The sequence below is a fragment of the Pecten maximus genome, chromosome 5, assembly GCF_902652985.1.
Source record: "Pecten maximus chromosome 5, xPecMax1.1, whole genome shotgun sequence".
Classification (NCBI taxonomy): domain Eukaryota; kingdom Metazoa; phylum Mollusca; class Bivalvia; order Pectinida; family Pectinidae; genus Pecten; species Pecten maximus.
In genome coordinates this window covers 11,839,824-11,863,533 of record NC_047019.1, presented here as the reverse complement: position 1 = coordinate 11,863,533, position 23,710 = coordinate 11,839,824, and the positions used below count along the sequence as shown (strand labels likewise).

Sequence of the window (23,710 nt, the reverse complement as noted above, 5' to 3'; positions counted from 1 at the left end):
CTTTATTATATCAGCCATCTAAATGATAAAAAGTTATGCATTCCTGCGTATAAAATCACAAGTGAAGATATGTAATTATTTTGCTGCACACCTTAAATATACAGTGCAGTTTTTAATAAATTTCTTTTTAAACAACATTCATGCTAGCAAAATTTACCAAATGAGGGTAGAACAGGCAGGACAGTTGTTTTTGTGGAACATAACGTCATAAGGATATATTTACATTTGCTCCGCATTATCCCATTGACACAATGCTAAGAGGCAGTCGCAATTATACGCCTATAACACCCAGTGGGTCATGTGACATTAACAAAGGCAGGTTTTTTTTTGTTTTTTGTTTTAGGTTCAGTTTTTTTTCAAAGTTGACGAAAATTGTAAGACAATGTAAATATAAGTATTGCACAGGGATTTTAATGTTGATATAGTCTATATGGCAGCAAGATGTATGGTGGGCAAATGTAGCACTGGAAACCTAACCCTAACGGGTTCTCATGCTACATTTGGCCATATCGACTATTACACCATCAAAACCACTGTTCAAAGAGTTATTCCCAAACTGTTCGACACATATTAATTTTCACATTTTTTTCGCATTCGTAAAGATTATATATATTCATTCTGTCACTCGCGTGTGACATATATCAAATTCACCGTAAAATCATACAATAACCGTGAAATACAAATGGATCATATACTATCAAACAGAACACTCTTTACCTCCCGATGGTTTTCATCCTTACTGCAAGTGATTAAACAAGGCTTTTCTTTTATATACTTCTTGAGCTTTGCCTGAAATGAAATAAATATACGAATGTATAACATCGTAGATGTTATCTTGCTCGACAATGCTAGTATATGTAATATATACTCTTCAGGTTCATTTTTGTTAAATGTTGTCTACCATTCTTTGAAAATGTCAAATATATTCAATGCAGATGGGATTCAAATATCAAAGTGACTAACATCAATAAATTAAGAGCCGCATCTTCTACTTAAAAAGTATTATAAAAGTTAAGAAATGCTAATTTTACCTTTGATGGAAAATTTTGTACTTCAAAGTTAGTATCTGGATTTGTTGTCGTTGACAAGTTACCTGTAAGTATAATCAATAGCTTAACCAGAACAAAAGTCATATTTCCGCTGTGTTGTTTGCTTCATTCTCACAGCATTCAGTTTTCAAAATTGTCATAATACTAATATTTTCTTAGTTTAAGTAGGTCATATTCGGTTAAATAACATAAAATCTCATTACAAAATAATCAAAACCATGAGTATTTAAAATAATGTTATGCTATTCCTGAAATAGCAATGGGAGCGAGTACTCCAACAATTTAACAGAATTTAAACTGTAAATGCTTGTTATGTATGAAATGTCATTTATGAAACGCATAAGTCTTTTCTGACGTACAGCGTAGCCAAGGTTTGACCACACTTTTATCTTTTAAATGCATGCATTGGATATATCTCAACTGTTGTATACAGATATAAGCAATGCACAACAAATGCAGTTTGTTCAATTATTGTTGTTTACCTACCTACTGGTGCATTACAGCCATTCTCCACCATTTCGCGATCACCATTCATCGAAGGTGACGTTGGCGGTTGAGGTTGTTTGTCCACCGATGACCCTTCTGTCGACTGTTTCCCTGTGCCAGACGATGCTGTGTGTAATTCGTGGTTTTGTTCTGGAGTTATGTCTGCTGTCTAAATGGAAATGGTGTGTAATAAGTAAATACCAAAATTTCCAGCTCTGAAATACAGTTCATGAAGCAAAAGATTGATCTTATATGAACAACAAGAGGCCCATGGGCCTAAAGGATCACCTTTTGAAATATTTCTGTAAATTTAACCCTTCTCGACCCTGCCCATCAGCCCCTGGAGCCAAAATTGCATACCAGCAAAGTGCCTTCCAAAACTGCTAAATCCAATAAAAATGACACAAATGATAGTCAAAATTTGATTTTCCTATATAGACAATAGTAAAGTTTACCCCCTCCCAAGGGGCAAACATGAGACCCCAGGGTCATGAAATTCACAATTTTCGTAAAGCACATTAAGTCCCTTCAATCTATGAAAGGTATTTGAGAAGATTTCTGAATTTTAAGCTAATTTGACCCTTTTTGGCCCCGCCCATAAGCCCCTGGGGGTCAGTCAGGGCCAACATGTGCATACCATCAAACTGTCATCCCATGCTGATGTAATAGCGTAAAATTTGTATTTTAAATTATTATTACATGTTTTAGGAAATGTTGTAATTAATCTGTAATGTTATATTTATGTGCTCAATTTGTAATGTATTCTAATAAAGGTATCATAAACATACCTGTCAGGTAATGTGCACTTGGGCTAATGGACAGTGTTAACAGTGTTTACCAGTGTGCGGTTTTACTTGGTAGATATATACATAGATTAAAATAAAGAGTTAGACCTTTGAATCTAGACTGACCTGTGGACTGAACTTGACCGATTGTTTTTATTGGATAACATCTAGAGCGGGAAATATGCATGCTTTTTAGACAGTTTAGAATGTAAGGAAAGATTGGGTCAGTTTAATCCCAGGCCAGCTAAGAGGTCGGTAGATAACAATCTGTTCAAGAGGGATGGGCTTATTGGTAAGTTATTCTTATTATTGTATTTTTATTTCATTGTTTGTAATTGTATGTATTTTTCATTTATAATATAAAGCATAATAAATTATTATAAGGTTAGTATTATGGAATCTTTCTAGGATTGAGTAATGCTATTTTTCAAGTTTGAATTAATGTATCTATACTGACTTTTGTATATCTACAAAGTTGGCAGATATTTTAATCAGTATATGTCAATATTCAGAAATATTGTGTTTTGTCCATTAAGGAATATGTAGTAAAAATGAACGAGCGAGCAAAGACCATTACGAATCCGTAAAGATAGATATCCATATATTAAATCACAACTTTTGTTTTTTGTTGACATTTGGCCATGGAAGCTTCCTGCCAAATTTCATTGAATTTGGTTTAGTGGTTTTGGTGAAGAAGTCGAAAATGTAAATTGTTTACTACGCCGGACAAAAGACGATCGCAATAGGTCATCTGAGACTCCGTCTCAGGTGACCTTAAAATAGATATGGCTTTACAAATTAATGTAAAACCATTAACTACAGGTAAACAACAGTCGCGTATTGGTCAATTGCAGACCAATGGGAAATCGTGTAGTGATATTTTTTTTAGTTTTGCCATTTCTAGCTATCATTTCGTTGATTTGTTGAACTGCTATTGACATCATTGGCATAACATTTATGTAAATCTGCATCAGTAATCCATTTTGAAAATGATTCAAACCAGTGATGTTTTCAAGTCCTCTTATTCCATAACAATGGAAAAGCAGTTCCCTTTTGGCTAGTGACTTAACTAACATTAAGACACTAGACATTTTTGTAGCAGTGAGTTACCACGACCTTTGACTGACAAAGTTAAACTGAAAACGTTCGATTTGAACATGTTATACGTGAATGCAAAGATATTTGTGATTGGTCATTTACTTATCTAATTGAGAACTGCCACCAGAATGAAAATGACGAGTATGAGGAATCGAAAGACAGTCGGACAGAAAAAGTAAACATCGCTTTCGAGGATTGGTGAAATCTTCTCATCGACCATTTAATCAAGGTGGTATATTCGCATGAAATACCATTGTAAAATGTAATTTTATTTCCATTTCAACACTCATTCAAAAGAGGATTCCACGTACTTAAGAACAATTTGATATAACCCGCTTTATACGAAACATTTCTGCATTTTGGCCATACTCTCTATCAACAATGGGGTCATCCCATTTATATTAAGGTAATACGTCTTTGCCCGGAATCTTTAAATAAAGTTAAGTAACCATTTATTTATTTCTCGTCATTTTGAACGAGAAGCATGAATCTGGTAACAAACGTCATAATAATCAGTATTCAATATTCAGCTACATATATATATAGGTCCTCTACCTTCCTATGGTCTTTACCCCGGCTGGAAGTACTTGAATGTGGCCTTTCCTCTAGGGACATTCTGGACTTTTTCTGAAAGTAAAATATACAATAAGTATTTACCTCATAAGTCTCACATATGAACAATGAAAATATATCAACTCTTTGTATACAGTCTATACTGCATGCCTTAAATGCTTCTTTGAAAATGACTTGATGTAAAGTGTAACTTGGGTCGCTTAAAGAAACCTAAAAGTAACTAATCTGAACCTGTTTTAAAACTAATGAAGGTATTACCTGTGTAGGATTATTTTCACTGTAAGGTGTTTCGCTACCAGTATCTGAATTCCGTACGGTTGACTTGGTACCTGTAAGGAGAACCGAGGATGTAAATCCACCAATCAGAAAAAAAAACTTATGTTTACTTTTTTTCCATTTGAAAAAGAATTTTATTTTTGAAGTTGCCATGGTATTACAAAAAGAAACTCTATGATTTTGAGCAAAGTAAGTTTTCTACAACGGTAATCTTTAGCATAAAGATATGGACGATTCCCCAGATTATTAAAATAACACAGGACAGCCGAAGCATTAGTTCACTATAGTGTCTCTTCATAATTCACTTATTCTTTTTGTTAAATCACAAAAGCAGGTCACTCTCATTTTGTTTAAATAAACCGAAGTGCTATTTTTAGAGATTGATGTTCGGTTTATAAATATTTACTTTGATTAAACTTATGCATGGAACAGAACTTGAGTAGTTGTAACTAAGCCTGAAAACTTTTTCAAGGAAATAGAACGGGAATGCATGGACAGTGCTTTGTTGTGAACAAATGAACATACCGAAATGCCAAATAAGGCATCATTATCTTCGTTCGGAGAGGGGCAAGCGGAAGAAATGTGTAAGCCTTCATTAAATCAATATATTACAGTAAATGGGAAATCAACAGCATTCTTTTTATTACAGGGTACAATAGCGAATAGCAACATTTGAAAAAATCGTAATTTCAGCGTAAAAAGTGATACAAAGAGAGTTAAATAAATGAACAATTAAAATGTACATGACTAGGTGTTCCAGGGACCTGCCAAATAATAAAATAAAATAATGTTTCATGTATGACATTATGCTATTCCGGATATGGCATTGGCACTTAACGTACTTTAATACCGTTAAATAGTACTTTTACACCTGCTTTAACGATATGTTTCTAAGCATGTAGAAAACATGCATCGAGCGTCATTTATATTTTAGGCCGGTAAACGTACAAACGTGCAACTTGGACAAATTATGTCCATATTTGACCTAAATTCACGTAAGCATACACTGCAAATATTTCAACTAACGTATTTGTTAATGTGATATAATGTTTCATAGAAAACAGATTAAAAACATAATTATAGACAGCAAATGTAGTAATCCTATTTGCCATTGTTTACCTACCAACTGACTCATTAAAGGCAGTATCCATCACTTCATGACCTTCATTCGCCGGCTGTGAAATTGACGATTTTTTAACCACTAAATCTGCTGTCGAAGGTTTACCCGTGCCAGACGGCGCTGGGTTTGGTTTGTGTTTTTGTTCTATAAGTTTGTCTGCTGCCTAAATGGAAATGGTGGATAATAATTATGTATACATTTCAGAAGAGTAAAATATACTTTCTCAACACACATGAGGAATTTGACACCAAATGGATATATACAATAAGGTTGTTTTATTAGCTTAGTTCTCGTACCATTGGTAACTAGGAAAACGTTTCACTGGATGTTTTTTCAGAATACACTTTTTGATTCTTCTTAAAATTGTGTTTGACTAATCACCGTGCGCATTATTTTAAATATTAGACTAATCATAGTATTATTCCATTGATATTTAAGAGCTCTGGTAATTCACTGGGTTTAATTAATTCGAAAATATAATCGAATATTCGAATAACTATTATTATTAGTCAAATATAATGTAGATGATGTGACTTTAACTGTAATAATAGTGTATTCCATGTAGTTTATTTAAAATGTATAGTGCGATAAAACTTGAAAGACCAGATTTTAAGCCATGGAGTGAGAACAAACCTATGCAATCTTTTCCAACAGTCTGCAGGGACAAAACCTATGCCTTTAGGTGGCAATAACCTTGTACAATGTCAACTTATATTGGAGTATGTATCCTTCAATTATGATAGATCAAAAATAATTATGATGCTGGGTACTACACCAAATAAAGGAAATCTATAATTTTCTTTTGAGTATAAGAAATAGCAATAAGACATATACACTTATGACAAAAGCAGAGGTTGCATTTAATAATAATTTAGTAATTGTGAAACCAAATATGGCTGAAACAGTCTTTACTAGTGCACAGTTAACAAATAACCCATTTCCTATATCCTCCACTCGATGATGTTTTAACATTAACTTCTCTCTATATATAAATTAATAGAGCCGTTTAGATCATAAAAACCTTTTCGCCTTTGCTGAAGAATGCCTTAAGAGTATGGATAGGGATAACATCGTTGCAGCCCCGGCCTGGGCATGTTATGCATTCATTGCCTAACACGTGTATTGTACTCCGACTGCTGGCTTTTACAAAGCAGTTTTCACAAAGCGAGGCTCCACATGGGAAACTAGCAGTTTCCTTGAAAAGAAACAAATACAGATTTTTTTTTAACTCAACGAACCTCTTTATATGTGTTTAAGTTCACTTTAACTGAAAGTGTATACAATATTAGAAGTCAATCTAAAGGTTATTGAATAAGTTAAAGCCATTCAATTACATAGGGAACATGATGTTACTATGTCAAGATTGTGTAGTTTTACTAGCACTTTATGAGATATTGAGCTCAATTTATGTATGAAGGAATGTTATCTGCATATATTAAAATAAAATTCAATTAAAAATTTGGTTTGTTATGATAAAACTTTTAATTTTTTTACAATCTAATGTTAAAAAAGTTATTCATATTTGAATTATTTTATCATTTAAGAGAACATGAAAATTCCTATTGCAAAATGTTGTGTGATTGCTTTTCTCACTGCTTTTGTTCAGATATTTAGTTGGAAAGTTTATTTAAGGGCTTCTCAAGGAAACGTAAATGTAAAATCAGTAAAACATCTTATAGAGCTAAAAAAAACATTCAGCGCATAGCAATATACATGCCATAAAAGTAAAATAAGAAAATAGTTACAGAAAAATATATTCAAATACATTAACTCCCTTTATTTTCTGAAGAAACCTACAAGCAGTAGTTATTGACAAGTAATTGATAACATTGGACAAATAAGTAATTGGATTATTATTACCCTCATCGGGTTGTTTTCTTGATCGTCACTCATTCACTTAATTGCCCGCAGATTACGTATAACATGAATGCCCTTGCTATCGTCATTGCTTGATTTTTTTTCCCAAATAGCAACAGAGGCCTTTGACCTTCACCTTGATGCCCTTAACGTGAACACCGTCATTTTACTTGAAGTGATGGTAGGACACACGAACTACTTATATGTCACATATTATATAAACATAACGTCGCATGCCATATTTCTTATAATAAATAATGGAGTGAAATAGTTATACCTATACATTTCACAACAATCTAATCATTATCTTTCAAGAAGTTACCGTCTTCTAATTATGTAAAAATCAGAACAAATTAATGAGATACCTCTCTTCTCATTGTATAATCCAAATTGGTTGTATGTAAATATGTTTTTGTTTGTTTATCCTTTTTATGTAAGGAGAGGACTTATATAGGCTCTGCCTGATGTCCAATCCTATATTGAAATAACATCTTTCAATTAAATATGTTGAAAATGAAATAATGGAGTGATAGAAGGTAATGATTGATCGATTTCTAATAACATGATAAAAATGCACAAACCTCGTTGCTGCCACATGAACATCGTTTATATTTCATAAACGTTATTTCAACGTCGCCTCCATCCTCCGTCTACGATGAAAGAAAACACATCTTTAAGGAATTTCGTTTTATGCCATCAAATAATTCTTAAATGAAGCACACTTTAAGCATTTCATGCTTATTGAAGTGGTAGTAGGATAAATACACGTAGTCATGGATCAACAATATACCTTTTGTCCGGTAAGTCAGCAAACCTAACGCATTTCAAATTCAGGAACTGACGAATCTATTTTCACGAAAAAAAAACCTGATCTTCTACAAAAAACGTCCGTCTTGAAGTATATAACATGCTGCCATTTTTATTTTTAGGTATTAATAATATACTTCATATACGGGTTTTCAGTAAAATATAGTGATATTAGTGGGCTCTGATAATCATTTTAAATGAATAACGCATCTAAGTTATACAGTTACGTCAAATAATACTTACAAACATCTCTATAGCTGACTTAACGAATTCTAAAGGAATTACATCGGCGCAATTTCTGCATTCAACACATTCGACAACTAAGCCAGCAATATTGACATGTCGTTGTTCTGTTGATAGTGATTCTTCAATGCAACGGAGACAGTACTTCTTTCCGCAAGGAAACTGGCAAATCTCCTAAGCCATATAAAAATATATTAATCAAAGGTCTACTTCTACCACTTCTGTTTTTACTACTACTGCTGCAACTACCACCACCACCACCACCACTACTACTACTACTACTACTACTACTACTACTACTACTACTACTTCTACTACTACTACTACTACTACTACTACTACTACTACTACTACTACTACTACTACTACTTCTACTACTACTACTACTACTACTATTACTACTACTACTACTACTACTACTACTACTACTACTACTACTACTCCCACTACTACTACTACTACTACTACTACTACTATACTACTACTACTACTACTACTACTACTACTACAACTACAACTACTACTACTACTACTACTACTACTGCTGCTGCTGCTGTTATGGCCGCAGCCGCTACTACTACTCGTTCAATTATCCCTGTTAATGTCACTAATCTACGATTGCCGACATGAGCCTGGCAAAATGAAATGAAACACTATTTTCAATGGTACAGTTTTTGCATATATTTTTGTACCGTAGAAAAGTGTTCTATGGTACAAAAATATGTGAAAATTCAAATCATTTTGTGCTATATGTGTTACAGAAAGATTATAAACAACTAAGGAAAAAACACAGCTTACATTCATATGTTTATGTACCAATAGCCGGTATCTACGATGGCCGATAGCGGCCGTACATATAATACACCTTGTTATACATAAATATGTACTAAATGACAAGTTTCATTAGTCACATTTAAAACTTTCAAAAAGAAAATATGTACAGAATGAAAAATGTACAGAATGAATTATGTACAAATAATACTTTCAAAAAGAAAATATGTACAGAATGAATTATGTACAAATAATACTTTCAAAAAAAAAATATTGACAATTGATTATGTACATAAGCAATCCTGAAAGAATGCATGGAATGCTCCGGAGCATGGTCGGCCATCGTAGATAACACAATTTAAGCGCTGGATTGTCAACTGAGTGTTATCTTACACTTATAACAGTTGAAAATCCACTGGTAAGTTTATATGGGATTTGACGAAGCATACAATTCCAATGAAAAAAATATCAAGCGATCAGCACAGCTTGTCATTTGTTGCTACATTGAGTGAAATGTAGCAATGTCCGTGTGCAAGAAGAGTAATGCGATTAAATAAACATATGTGTTTCGATATCACCATTTTTTCACATTTTTTAAAATTTTATCGCAATAGATTTGTTAACATGGGTTTCATCTCGTATAAGTTTATCTTGCATTAACTAATGTAACAACCCAGATGGAATACACGATTCTATGGCAAATTCCCACCAGGTCTTTTCAACTTCCAACTGGTTAACAAAGCTCAAAGCTTCATTGAAATGTAAATCCACAATATCGTCATCAGATAACATCACACAAGCATATCCTTGCTGATTAGCTTCACCATCTATACATCCTGGACATACGAAAAGCGAAGTTATCTTAGCTTTAATGATATACGCATAAGAAATAAATCAGGCAGAGTTCTTGTTGGGCACTGAGACCCTGAAAAATGTGTCACTTTTTCAAATTTCAAATGTACAGCCATATACTACTTGGACGTGTGTGCCGACATGTCACTTTGACACTTTGTCAAGTTTGCATGTACAACATTATCATTGGTGTTGTTGTAAGTACATGGCTCACATCGGCCATCGTACAATTCCGCTTTCTCATCTTTCTGTACCATTCAACGGTACAAAAAGATGTGAAAAAATGTACCATAAAAAAAGTGTTACAGTTTGTTCTTTTCATTTTGCTAGGCTCTTCTCGGCCATCGTACTTATCTACATTATATATAAAATTATTTATATTTTCATCAATATACACACCTTATGATGTCTGTGATATGTGCATAAGCTACTGTAGCGGGCACTTTCTGGCGCTTTGTAAAAATCTTTCTGTTGACAAATTAAAAATCTGATTATGTTATTATTTTATAGCGTTATCATAAAGCCATCAATAACAACTCATAATTGATACATCAATATATATTTCTGATGGGTTAAAATTGCACAACAAAAGAAACACAAATTAAGATAATCTTTAGTTGTGAAATATGAAATAGATACAGTTAATGCATAATAATAAAAATACTTCATAACACAGCTGTTTCATTTCTTTAGGACTCGTCAGTGCTGTTAAGTGTCAATTGTGAGGAAAACCAGAAGGGAAATCAGGACTATCCTGGTAAAATGTGAATTGGCCATTCAGACTACAAAAAGCTTTTTCAAATACAATAAGTGTTTTTACATTTTGAAAAAGATATCTATTTGAAATCCTGGTTTCTATGTTTGAAATCGCAATCTGTAATTTGATGTATATCATTGGTACGTTTGATGTACACTGAGAAAAATGCTGCATTGCATCACATTTCGAATGTACTTATTCTTTTTATATGCATCACAAGATTAAGATATATTCAACATATTATCCTGTATGAAACACATGGTATAAAAATCGCTAGACTTACGAAATAAAGTATTGCATGAATCACAATTGATTAATTATGAATAACAATTTTAAATCAAATAGAAATTACATTATAACACAGCTTTAGCAATACAAATCACAACATTTCGAACAAAACTCACCAAATACACAATACCACAGCCTTTGAAACGCCAAACAAGAGTACCGCGGGGCCACACAAAGCGCCCATGGGATGCATATCGTATAATATACTATATATTGCTTTGAACTAAGATTTGCATCACCTTATGAGTGGTTTAGTGCCGTGCTTAAACTGTCACAGTTTCAGGAATATAAGTAATAGTTTCCAGCTCATCAAACACAACTTGATATCATAATAAAAATCCTACCGAATTTCGACGATATCCATAGGAAACTATAGAATTGGATATCTAAACAAGTCAAGTAGTAGAAATAAACAAAGGGTACTATTTTTGTAAAAAAAGTCGAATCAAAATGCGTCTCGGGGAAACACGTCTCGAAACAAAACATAAATAATATTTGTACAGAAATAAACAAATGGTAATAACTTTTATAACTTTAAATCAACGTTCTTTGTTGAGCGAAACACAACTACAAAGTAAAATTAAAAAAAAAAAATCAAAGAAATCGGTGAAAAAATTATAAGAGATTTCCAGACAAAATATCAAATACTGAAATAAACAAATGGAAATTACTATTGAAAAATTGTTCTATCAAAATTTTGCTCGGAAAATGATTATAATGTATACCAAGTTTCAAAGAAATCGATTAAAAATGTAGAAGGAGATCTCTTGACAAATGATCAAATACAGACATACATAAAGGGCAATAACGTTTTCAAATATAGTGTAAAAATTATTTTCAAGGAAACATAACTTCATATGATTATAATGAATCTGTCGAAGGTAAGAGGAGATGTCCGGACCAAAATAAAATACGGAAATGAAAAAAGGCAATAACGTTTGAATGTTACTGTACGTGTACTTATGTTAGCGGTATTCTAATATTAGCGCTCAAGTCATTGCGCCAATTCAAGTGGAGCGCTAACATTCCCCCGACCTGTCATTCTGCATAAGCGACAAATTGGTCTATGGTCGGTGTTAACGCTCAGTACTTACGCTATGGTCTGTTTCAAAAAAGTAACTACGATATCGATCTTTGAAAATTTTATTATTGAACAAATACAACTGGAAATTGACAACTTTTGCACATTTCGAGTGAGGTAGGTAATTTCATGATTGCAATATCGATTGCTTCATGAATACCAGTTTTGACCCATCCACGTTCAATAGATGCACGGGAGGCTTCCTGGTGTGCTGACACAAGCCAATCAGCCTGGACGAGTTTTAAATAAAAAGTTTCGAAATGCTTGCAAGTCCCTAGTTTACACTTTCTGGAGTTTTTATGATTACCTCATTTGCAGAAACAATATTCTCCTTTTCCTGTAAATTGTTAATTTTACGGGGATCTGGCAGATTCGAAGAAGGTGGCTGTGAATATATCGCCTTTTGTAGCCATTGTTTCAGACTGCCGGCCATTTCGAGTGCGGACAGGCATATGGATTATTGTTTACTAGTACAATGTAATACCTATATTTGTCAGGTAGAATGGTCAACTCACCTTTATAGTATAGCCAGTTTCGGAATAAACACGGTCCATGATACACAGTCGATGTTTGTAAGCCTACCAGTATGCTGTACATGTAGTTTGTTTCAGAAAAGTGTATTACCGCTAATAAAAAAATATTCTTGGGATAATTGCGCGAATTCAAGAGTGCACTAATACGTCTATATACCCTCGGAGCGCTAAAATAAGTACACGTACAGTATGGTTATAATGCATACCAAATTTAGAAATTGGTCGATAAATGTAGGAGATCGGCGGACAAATAAAAACTTCCGCCAGACGGCAGAAGGACGACGCCATTCCATAATCTTACCGATGGGCGTATACTTATACTTCGAATTTTAGAACTAACTCTTATTATAAGTATTGATATATTAAAAAAAACATATTCTGTACTATGAATCCCCATGTAATATAAGTAACAATGTCGTCAATATCTACATGTATATATTTCTTTGCCCTAAAATCTGTTTCTAAACGTAAAGTTAATTCCATATTTTGAAGCCTCTGGAATTGCCGAAAATTAAGGTAGTCTCACTACATACATATATGTTTTATTTTATTTACACATTTGCATATATTACCATTTTGAAATCGTTCTTCTGTAGAAAATGGTGAACCGTTTTTGTCGGGAATATCTTGTTCTGCGAAACACACCTCAGACACAGTTTTTCCCGTGATATTGTTTGGCCACCATTTAATAATTTTGATTCGCAGATTACCTGTAAAACAAAATATATCAATGTGTAAGAAAAAAAAATTACTATCTAGTCATTTAACATAGTTATTATCAGTTTCTACTGTGTTATGTTTTTCCGATGTAGTCATAATAAATTAGCATATTATCAATGATGACGAATTGTAAGAATATTATCGAGACTATGTCAGATTATTGCATTCAAAACGTCAACTTTGCATGTGCTTAAACCTCTAGCATTAAAAACATTACAAATTGTTACTGGTCCGATGAGCATACAAACAACTAGTATTCATGTACAATGTATTACCTTCCAATGTTTGTGATGACGGCAATTCCTTTCCTGGTCAGCAGTTGGAATCAGATAGCATTCTGACTCATCATACTGAAATAAATTAAGACATAGATCTAAAGTATGGTGGTAAAGTAGTGACACATAATCGTCTTTTTAAGCACAAGGCAAAATGTAAAATACATTGAAATACATTGCTTTTGATGAGGAATGGATACAAGTTTCCTTAAGAAGACAAACCACAATCGATCATGTTAAGACAAGTAGAAACTTGCGGTTGAAATATGAAAACGTTGTATTGGGATAAGCTGCAATTTTGTACTAAAGGTAAACAAATTGTGTCATATCAAATTAATCAGATTTATTGATATATTTGCTAGAGCGTATCTTTGGTTTCCTTATCGATAGCAACGACGTCTGGTAGAGTAGCATGTGTAAATCGTCTAATTCAATTGCAAAGGGATAGCCAAAATCTGTTTAATACACGTTAACCGAGAGTCATCTTCTGTATATCTCTTATCGTTAACAAAGATATTTTGAAAGATTAATTGTTTAATTGGTGATTTGGTATGTATTGATCGACAGGAAACAAGGTGTAATTCAGTATATGTTCAAAGTACGTCTGTTTAGTAACTGATGAAGTTGTACGCGGTATACACCTATAGTGAGCACCACCCGAGAAAAGTTTAGCAGTGGTATTTTTATTATATTGCGTATAACGTCATTATCTCATTCGCTATCCTTATTTTTACCTGCTTTTCTCTCTCTTGTAATTGATTTGGCAAAATAAAGCAGGAGCAAAACATTACTTTTGGGCCGAGACAGCAAATCTCATTCGATAAATATATATTATAAATATTAAAAATATTGGTCATTCCCCATAATAATGTGGCTTCAGTTTAATGCAAACATTGCTAAATTTGTGACCTAAGCGAATAAATGAATTGCAAGACTACCTTATCCAAGAATGTTCGCAGATGTTTTTCAGAAATAGTATCAAGGCATTTAGGGCATTGCACTCCATTTGTCTTGCAAGTTGTCTGTTTCCAGAGATCGACGCAGTGGTAGCAGACATACCGGCCGCAAGGTAGTTTTGCCTGTGCCTGTTCAGGCCAATATAAAGTCAGATAAGTCAAGAGGAAAAAAACAGCAAACAGAGTTTTAAGTTCAAAATAAATTTCAACTACAGATAGCCTGTAACTGATCACTCAGCATGCTTCATCAATAAAGACAAAAAGCTGGACGACGGATAAAACACTATGCGAAAAGCCATGTAGTTTTGGACGTCTTGTACAACAACATACCTGCAAGGTACGGCAGTCACAGCGTAGATCATATATCAATGGACGAAACAGCTCCTTCAAACAAAACAAGTTGATAGAGAATCAAAGTAACTGACACGATGCGTTTCGTATAAAATAGTTCCAGCAAGCTAAATTTTAATACATTTATACATGTTTATTTACAACCTTTGGAATCTAATATTGCGTACAATGTGCCTTCGTCATTTAAATCTCCATTCTGATGTGAATAACAATAGTGTTGTTAAATATCATAATCAATTAAAATGTTTATTTGTTTTTCATAACCTTCGCTGACACCTTCAATATAATAAAACAGTTCTTAAGACAAAGGCACATTTTGATCAAACCTTAAATAATTTTGCCGTAGCGTTTAGAGAGGTTTGATTTGATTCTTTCAAAAATACAGTAATGTATATTTTACTTATCACTGTTAAGAGCATTTATGAAGAATTTAAACTTCAACCAAACTAAAAGTTAGATTCTGAATCGTTAGCGTTGCATAGAGTCTCAAATGGGGGCATCTGGAAGGTAACAAACAAATGAATCCTACCTCTTGTGAAGCATCTCCAAATAGCTTGTCGGCACCTTTCACATTGTATGTCTTTTCATCCAATAAAATGTCTGAACATTTATTTTCCTCGAAGCATCTTTTGCATAGCGATATATTTCTTTCATTTTTCATGACAATCTGAAAAGAAATACTTATTTCAAATAGACAATCCCATCAAGCATTCTTTAGTGAGTTTGTAATGTATTAATAGTTACTTTACTAAAACGAAATCGTTGGTATACGATTTGTATAACGATTAATAGAAATATGGAAATATGAGGAAATCAATATCACAAAAACTGTTAGATTGCTGGAAGATATCATAACATCTAAAATGTGTATACACAAGCAAATCATTTATATTTATAAAATACAAAATAGAAATATACCTTATGATGTTTGTGGTTATTGCACCAATAATCAGTAGTACAGCGTCGGAAAACCGGAAGCCCCTTTGGATAAAATTACACTGTATATGAACATATTGTTACACTAAATCTTCAGTCTCACGAAAGGCAAAATGAGTATCAGAGCCTAACTGCAAGTATATTATCATACAGGTAACCATGGACACATACTTATTTTAGAATACGTTTTCACCTACTTTCCCCTCAAAATATTTGCAAAGGAGGACTTTCTGATGATATCGAATACTCTCAACCTTGTGGCAGTCTGATCTTAAACTTCGAATCAGATACCATTAATTCATGTAGACCATTTAAAAAAATAGCTGAATAATTTGAATATATCGACTTGTTCTAAAGTATCCTCGATACTCCAGGAGTTTTGATGACACCTTGAATATATGTCATGGTATATCGAAGGCTCCCTGGTTTGCCACCTATCCATAAGTAAGAGTTGTGTCACTTGGTACTACTTTTTTCGTACGTTACAAAAGGTAAAACAACTGCGGTAACGTAGACAAACACGATGAATTATATTCACCTTCCAAAGTGCAATTTTTCAGATTATTTTCTATGAGTTCGGTATTCAGCAATTTGGAAACAGCCACCAAATGAGGGAAACGTACTGTAAACACAATGTTTTCGGGGAATAGATACATCAATATTAAGGAGTTTTATATCACAACGACATAGCCGTCTATAAGCCGTTCACAAATTATTATTATCCGTAGTAATTGGGCCTTTAGTAACCAGCCAATGTATTTCTCAACTCCCTGAGGAGCATACAGCCGGAACTAATATTTCGTTGCAGATTACACACGACTTTTTCCCACTGCCTTTCCACATACATTGTACGCATTCACAGCTGAGTTGATTGGAACAGAACGGAAAGAATACACAGCGCCAGTGCCGGGACTCGAACTAGTAACACTTCAGTTACGTAGCCTGGCGTCCTTCCATTAGACAACCGCGCCTCTCGATGTTACATATCGTTATAGGCAGACCTTTTTGATGAAAATTAATTATTTATTTGCGTTACAGATGGTCAAACATGATAAAACAAATTACCACATATCACCTGAAAGTATTTCCCATTTAAGCTGTTCCGCGCAATCGACTATCAAACAGGACAGTCTCAATTATCTTTTGACCAAAAGTTAAAGAGCAGAAAGACGATAACGAAAACTCTGATTGGTTAGTTTTTCTCATAAAAAGGCTCCAGACCACTGAAATAAATTTTCGGGAGCCTTCGATTTTACCATGACATATTCCAGTGAAGACAGCGAAGTAATGGTTACCTTTTGAGAATCGAAGAAAGTTCATTTCATTTCAACATATTTTTATTGATAATCAAATGGATTGAACATCAGGCTAAGCCTATATTTAAGTTCTCTCCATAAATTATTACATTTATTTCAAATAATTAGTATTTGGTTATTAGTCAAGAATGGAAATTACAGTATATATATATATAGAAAGAGTATTTGTGAATAATATATAACGATAATCTTATTATTTTCTTTTTCTTTATAATAATTTTCAAATTATTGTTAAATATTTATGAGAACTCGTTTACTATGTAGGAGAGAGACAAGTGCCTGATCAACAACAGAGTTTCTGACTATAATGTCCATCTGGTAAATACCAGTAGTCTTCTACTCATGTGTTGACCAAACACGCATCTCCCTACCGCATATAAACTGGTACCATATAAAAATTTAAAATAAAACATAAAATTGTATAATTCTGATTAAGTCCAAATCAAATAAGATTATCAATTGAGATTGTTCATAGGAAGGAGATAAATCAATTATACATAACTAGCAAGTCACCACATCTCACCCAACTTTACCCTGTAAGGCATGTAATAAATATAATGATGTTTAGTTAAGAGGGTTACAATCACATTGACACTATTCACTTTTGTTTATATATATATTATATATACATACATTTGTATGTGTGTGTATGTTGATAATATTATTTAATAGATGTAAAGTGATTACTATAGAAAGCAGAAAATAATTATAAAATCATTAACACACAAACACAGTGACAGCATCCGTAATTGAACATTTATATGCATATTATATGATTATCAAATTATAGAAGAAAGTTATGATATATGTATGAAAATAAGTAGCCAAAGCAGGAAGCTGGTGTATAGCATTATCTTCTTTGCGATTAGGAATTAATGTCGTACAATGTAAATAGTTCCCAAAACCTGAAAAGTTCTAAAAAGCAAAATTAACCATTGAATAAAACATCCTGTTCTCTGGATTAAACTAATCATGTTTAGGAGATGATGCTTGCGAAAAACCATGAATAAAATTTTGGACGCGATGCCAGACAACCATTGATGAAATGTCATCTTTCAAAGGATTGAGTTAATGCGATAAAATTTTTATCAGTTGCATACAACTTTGTCCTTTTTTACAAACAAATTTTCATTTAAACTTCAAATCTTTATCGATTTGCAAATAGCAGTTCAAAATCCTCCTCTAAATTGGCAACACATAACGTATTTGGCAAACCTCTTTCAGAAATGAATCCAAAACTTCCCCAGGAATGGTATCTCCGCCACATGGGCATTTTGCTGCATACGGTTGTTTTTGATTGATGGGTTCACGGTCATGACGTCCTTTCGCTTCCTTTTCCAATTCAACTATGCATTTGCGACACAGAAGTACATCACAGGGAAGTCTCACACACTTGTAAAACATCAAAGCATAAGTTTTTACCACTTGCAAAACGCTAGATTTTTATACATCAAAAAGTCGTTTATATTGTTTATTTTCATATACAATATAGGATGTAATTGTTATGGACGCGATTGAACTGTTTAAGCATATGTTGATTTTATGGTTTTGTTATAATGTTGGTATTGATTGGTACATTGACGTATTATATCTTCAATTATTTAGTGCGGTCGTTGTTTTGCGTTATGTGTATTTCAGTTCTATAAAACATGCTAATACTACTTAGATAAGTGAATATAGTTTTATAGACAATTAGTTTTTAAGAGACTTTTAAAAGACTTCGTTCTTCAGCTACATTATTTTAATAACTTGCATAATTATTTATATCAAAATTAGGTAACAGTGAGTTTGACTCTATAAGTCTTTCAAAACCATACTTACCAATGCGTCCTTGTGTCGATCGCATTGTCTTTTCTCGTCAATTTTTTGGATAATACTTGCTTCTGTGATGGTCTTTCGAGAATATTAGAAAAACAAAAAACAAACAAACAAGATAGATATGCCAGAGGACAAAATATATTTTGATGAGTAAATTTGTATTCAATTAAAGCATATGAAGTTTTCGTCTTTAAAACGTTATGCTGAAATTTTACCTTCTAATGTATACCCATGTTTGTCGGGAGTACTATCTCACATGGAGGCTTTGAAGTTTTATTAAAATCGATTGAACTTCTTGTTGCTTGTACAACTGCTTTGTTTTGGAATAAGAATATGTTAAAGCGACTAGATCATATAACTGTAACTGTAATCTGCTGGAAAACGTTATTAGGTGTAATATTTAAAAAAAAAAACCATCATACAGCTAAGACTTTCCCTGAATTACGGAAAAAGTATTTTTACGAAAACAACAGCAACCATGTTTTGTAACCAACCTAAACCAGTGCGAAACTATAACATTCCAATTCGGTTAGTCCTTCAAGAATGCATATGTAACTGCTCGTAAGCAGAACGTTGCACACACTCGTCACTCGCAGTCACGTGACTCAATTCGGGTTTATTCCCGTCGTATTCTTTCGGACATCAACCGAATTGAACAGTGTTTTGTTACTAGTAAACATACCTGTATAGGATATTTTATAGGTTCGGGCATTGCTTTTTCTTAAACCCATTTCAATACGTATAAGAAGAATTTGCAGATACACATTCTGTTTATTTGCCTGTAATTAGATTTTATATACTGAATAGAGATTTGAATTCGCAGTATAAATATTTCGCGCTTGCGTTTTCGGAACATATTTTCGGTATCGCGATATATATTCGTGTATATCAATATCATTATTAGTAATCTTATTCTATTTCGCTTTACAAAGCATTATTATCTTTAATTGTAAGTCCGTTTTGAAACGGGTTCACGGCTTGTCAATGTGTGTGAGAATCCGACGTTGTTTATACACGGTCCCAACTGCCGTCATGCATCAGTTATTTCACTCGAAGGAACACACTGGTATCTTCTAAGTATACCATAGTAATATGAATTATTTCAAATCAATTAATTGGTCTGGTTTGGATTTTGTCTAGTCTATTGTTAGAATATGGATAATTTAGTCAGTGTTTTGTTGTTTTACAAGACAGACAGTTGTAATTATACCACGTATCTTGCTGCATGACTTAAATATAAATGTATTGAAGAAAGGACATGACCGAGCAGGTAAGCGATATTTATTCAGTATCGGAACATATTTCACATCCCAATTTTTATTTCTGATTTTATTAACATGTTCTTTAAAATAATGTATTTCAGAGTAACAATACGGTCCTTTGACACATCTCGATATCCTCAGTGTTATGTTAATTTATTCAGAATTCGCGAATATAGCAAAAACAAAACTCTCCCAAAGTTTAACTTGCATACAGTGATCGAAGCCTAATGAATACTGTTTCCGAGCAAAATATGGTGTTTTTAATATGAACATCTTTAAGTGAAAGTACTTTCAGTTAAAATAAGTCTGTTAAAGCCAACTTATTATCAGGCCCATTCAGATGTTTATTGTAGTAAGTATTAACTAAAAACATCAGGCACACTTCTGAATACAAACGAAATGATTGCTTACGCTGGCCTCAGACATTCATATCATGTACATTGGTATTTATGTTGCTTCGATTTGGTTTACGATTCTAAATGTAATTTCAATCACAAAATAGCTCAATACGTTATCTAATTTAAAATATATTTAAAGGAGATATTAAATTCGAAAAAAACCCACATTTGTTCTCTTCGTGGCGTCACACTAAAAGCTCCACAGAGCTAATAGTGATTGTTGACCCTGTAAATGACATTAAAGGTTTATTTTCAAGTAAGGTCAACTCAATCACTCCTTATACAGTGTGTAAAGAGAGAAAGCGGTTTATTAGTTGGAATATTATTTGATCACTTTTTTTCGCAATAGATCTATTTTTTCTTACTTGCAAATTAATCTAAAAGACGTAGATTTACCTTTGGAAGTTCTTTAAGCAATTTCAGGATTTCACTCCGTTCGACAAAAAGATGACAATAATTGCACTTTATACTGGTTCGTCGGTTTCCTTCAAACGGGGTATCCATAATGTGAATAAAAGACCTAATGCATACAAGACAAAGTGGTCTTCCGCATGAAAGTTTCAAACACACCTACAACATAAAGTTTTAGGACGATGACAATGATATTGTTTAGATATGACATTTTGATTACTATTTAACCGAAATTACGAAGGTTTACAATACGGGTTATATAACAATAAATTAAAGCCATTCTCAAATATATTTTATTCTGGAAAAATAAACAAAAAATCCCATAGGGATCCTGTCGTTTACATATCATATATATTTGATAACAAAAGGGACCCATATGTGAAATCTAAGAATGATCCAGCAAAAACGCTTTTCGAAATAGCTTTAACAAATTTCAAATATGAAAATATAAAACGGTAACTTTTCTGTCATAATACTGTTTCATTCAGTCCCAAAATCGAGTGCGCACAGCTACGGACTAAAGAAGCCCTGCTTAAAAGATCTGACGGATGATGGACGACTTAGGAACGGACCGGGATAACGGACAAAGGGTAAGATATCAATTTTTGATTGCATGTAACATAGTCATTAGTAAAGGCTTAGATGGTATTACATACAGTTTATTTCACTATTGGCTCTACTTTTTTATCTGTAAATATGTGTTAAAGGTGCTAATACCTTGTGTCTTTGACTATCCTTTATCACACCGTGCCTTTTCACAAAGTAAAGTTGTTTAATAGGATTTACTTCATTTATGCCACATCAATATTTATGAATCAAACAAAAGCTATCTGCAGTTTTGCTCTTTGCTATCTACCTCACTATCTAAATAGCTCAATTCGTGAAACGATGTGGTCTCCTTGAAAAATGAAATAGAATTGCCAGGCATCATTTGATCAATTTCGTAAATGAAAGACATGTCATGTTACACACCGTACATGTATGATTTTTAATTACTATCATATAATTTGATATATATATCTTCATGCAAGTTAACAAACTATCACTGAAGGAATACCAATAATTTTCTTCATGGTGTTTAGAATATAAACATAGGATTTCAATGGCCAAGAAAAATATAATGTTCTGAGACTGCTGTTTTCCGTGACTGCCTTGTTATTTCTAGTCACTGAATACAATCTTAACACATTTCACAGATACGTGGTTTATATTTCATTATATGTAAACATGCTATACAGTATCGCACAACATCTTTATTTGTACCTTTGAAAAGAAAAGACAAACTATATATCTGCTATGTTCATTTATGAGAGTTCTGGAAAAAACCAATACCGAAAAAAGTATATGGTTGTTAATTATACTCAAGAGTGTTTGATGAAAACCTCAACAAAGGCTAAGATGAAACTTATATATGTATATACTGGGGACGAATTCGTGGGAATTGTTGCTCTTTATTTGAGATATAAACTACGCGGACATGTTACCTTTAAGTTGCAGATTTCAATGTTCTAATTGTAATATTCATTTTTTGAGTGTAACATCCCTATCTACAGCCTATGTTTGCATCCCCGGATTGATACCATATTCACTGACTTGTTTAATTCAAATGGCGAATGGAATATCCATGCCTGACCACGTGCTCTATTCGGACTTGAAAGCTTCGAAAGCAGGAAAATATATCAAGCTGCTTACCAATACATCGAAATGTAATCTCCCGAAAGATAATTTGATGATATAAGGTTGAACAGCACGAAAATGCCTACATGATGATATTAGCCAATCATGTACACGATTGCTAATACCAATACAAATTCATATTCGTACACCAATACTTACAAAGTATATAAAACACAACACTGCCACCAGCTTATCAACATACGCTATTGTATATAATAAAACTGTACATCCAACTAATTTGATGTGTAATGTGTAATTTAATTGCATGTGTCGTACTGTAAATCGCTAAGCGATATTTTATCATTCAAATATTTCATCTGAGAGAAATAACTATCACCTAGCAAATATTGTATAATTTGTAGGATTTATTTATTCTGTTGTATCTATCAAACGAACCTTTCTGTGTCTGTGCTTTTCGCAAACTTCCTCACTATTTATAAGTCTCCATTCATGCACCAATGCTGTTTGCTGTAAAAATGGAACAGAATCACTATACATCATTTGCATAATTTTGCAAACGAAAGACGTATTGCTAATTGCCCATTGTTTCTTAATCCAGCCAATGTCATGCAATTTTTAATTATCATTGTATAAATAAAAGAAAAAGAATTACTTGTTTAATGAATCATAACATTAACACTATTAAGGTCCTTGCGTTAATAACGTTTAGAAGTTTTACATTTTGTAACAAACAAATTGTACAGTGAGCCATGTACTAGCTTCATTGTTTAGAATCGAGTCAATGCTTTAATTTGTGTACCTACCATTCGATTCAATTCCTCCATCCAGTCGTGAATTTCAGGTCTCCCAATAAGACCCGTACATTTTTCACAAATTTTATATTCAGATGACCACGTTGCAGATAACTTTTCCCGGAGACATTTCATACAGTACTTCTGACCGCACAACAATCGTATCTGGACCTACAAACAAGACAATATAATCTTCAGGACCCAGTTTTTCAAAGGGTGATTAGGCTAATCACAGTTTAACAACAAATTTAAAAACCTGATA

General features: G+C 33.1%; 1 protein-coding gene across 1 annotated transcript; it reads right to left on the bottom strand.

Annotated features, from left to right (window-relative positions):
- Positions 1-687: 687 nt before the first annotated feature.
- LOC117326817 lies at positions 688-15,539 on the bottom strand. Its single transcript, XM_033883553.1, has 15 exons — positions 15,408-15,539; positions 14,858-14,911; positions 14,510-14,656; positions 13,572-13,646; positions 13,149-13,286; positions 10,317-10,385; positions 8,295-8,468; positions 7,826-7,894; positions 6,409-6,582; positions 5,391-5,550; positions 4,250-4,320; positions 3,974-4,045; positions 1,536-1,704; positions 1,032-1,093; positions 688-789 (listed from the first exon to the last, which is right to left on the bottom strand). The coding sequence occupies exons 1-15, from the start codon at positions 15,537-15,539 to the stop codon at positions 688-690; spliced, it is 1,668 nt and encodes a 555-aa protein (XP_033739444.1).
- Between the last annotated feature and the right edge of the window lie 8,171 nt (positions 15,540-23,710).

What these genes read in the sequence shown, in the direction of transcription:
- LOC117326817 (XM_033883553.1), bottom strand. Translation starts at nt 15,539, where the DNA reads ATGAAAAATGAAAGAAATATATCGCTATGCAAAAGATGCTTCGAGGAA. An exon ending in TGCGAACATTCTTGGATAAG is followed by an intron (nt 13,647 to 14,509) that starts GTAGTCTTGCAA and finishes AATTTATTTCAG; the next exon opens with TATGATGAGTCAGAATGCTA. An exon ending in GGGGTAAAGACCATAGGAAG is followed by an intron (nt 1,705 to 3,973) that starts GTAGAGGACCTA and finishes ATTTCCATTTAG; the next exon opens with ACAGCAGACATAACTCCAGA.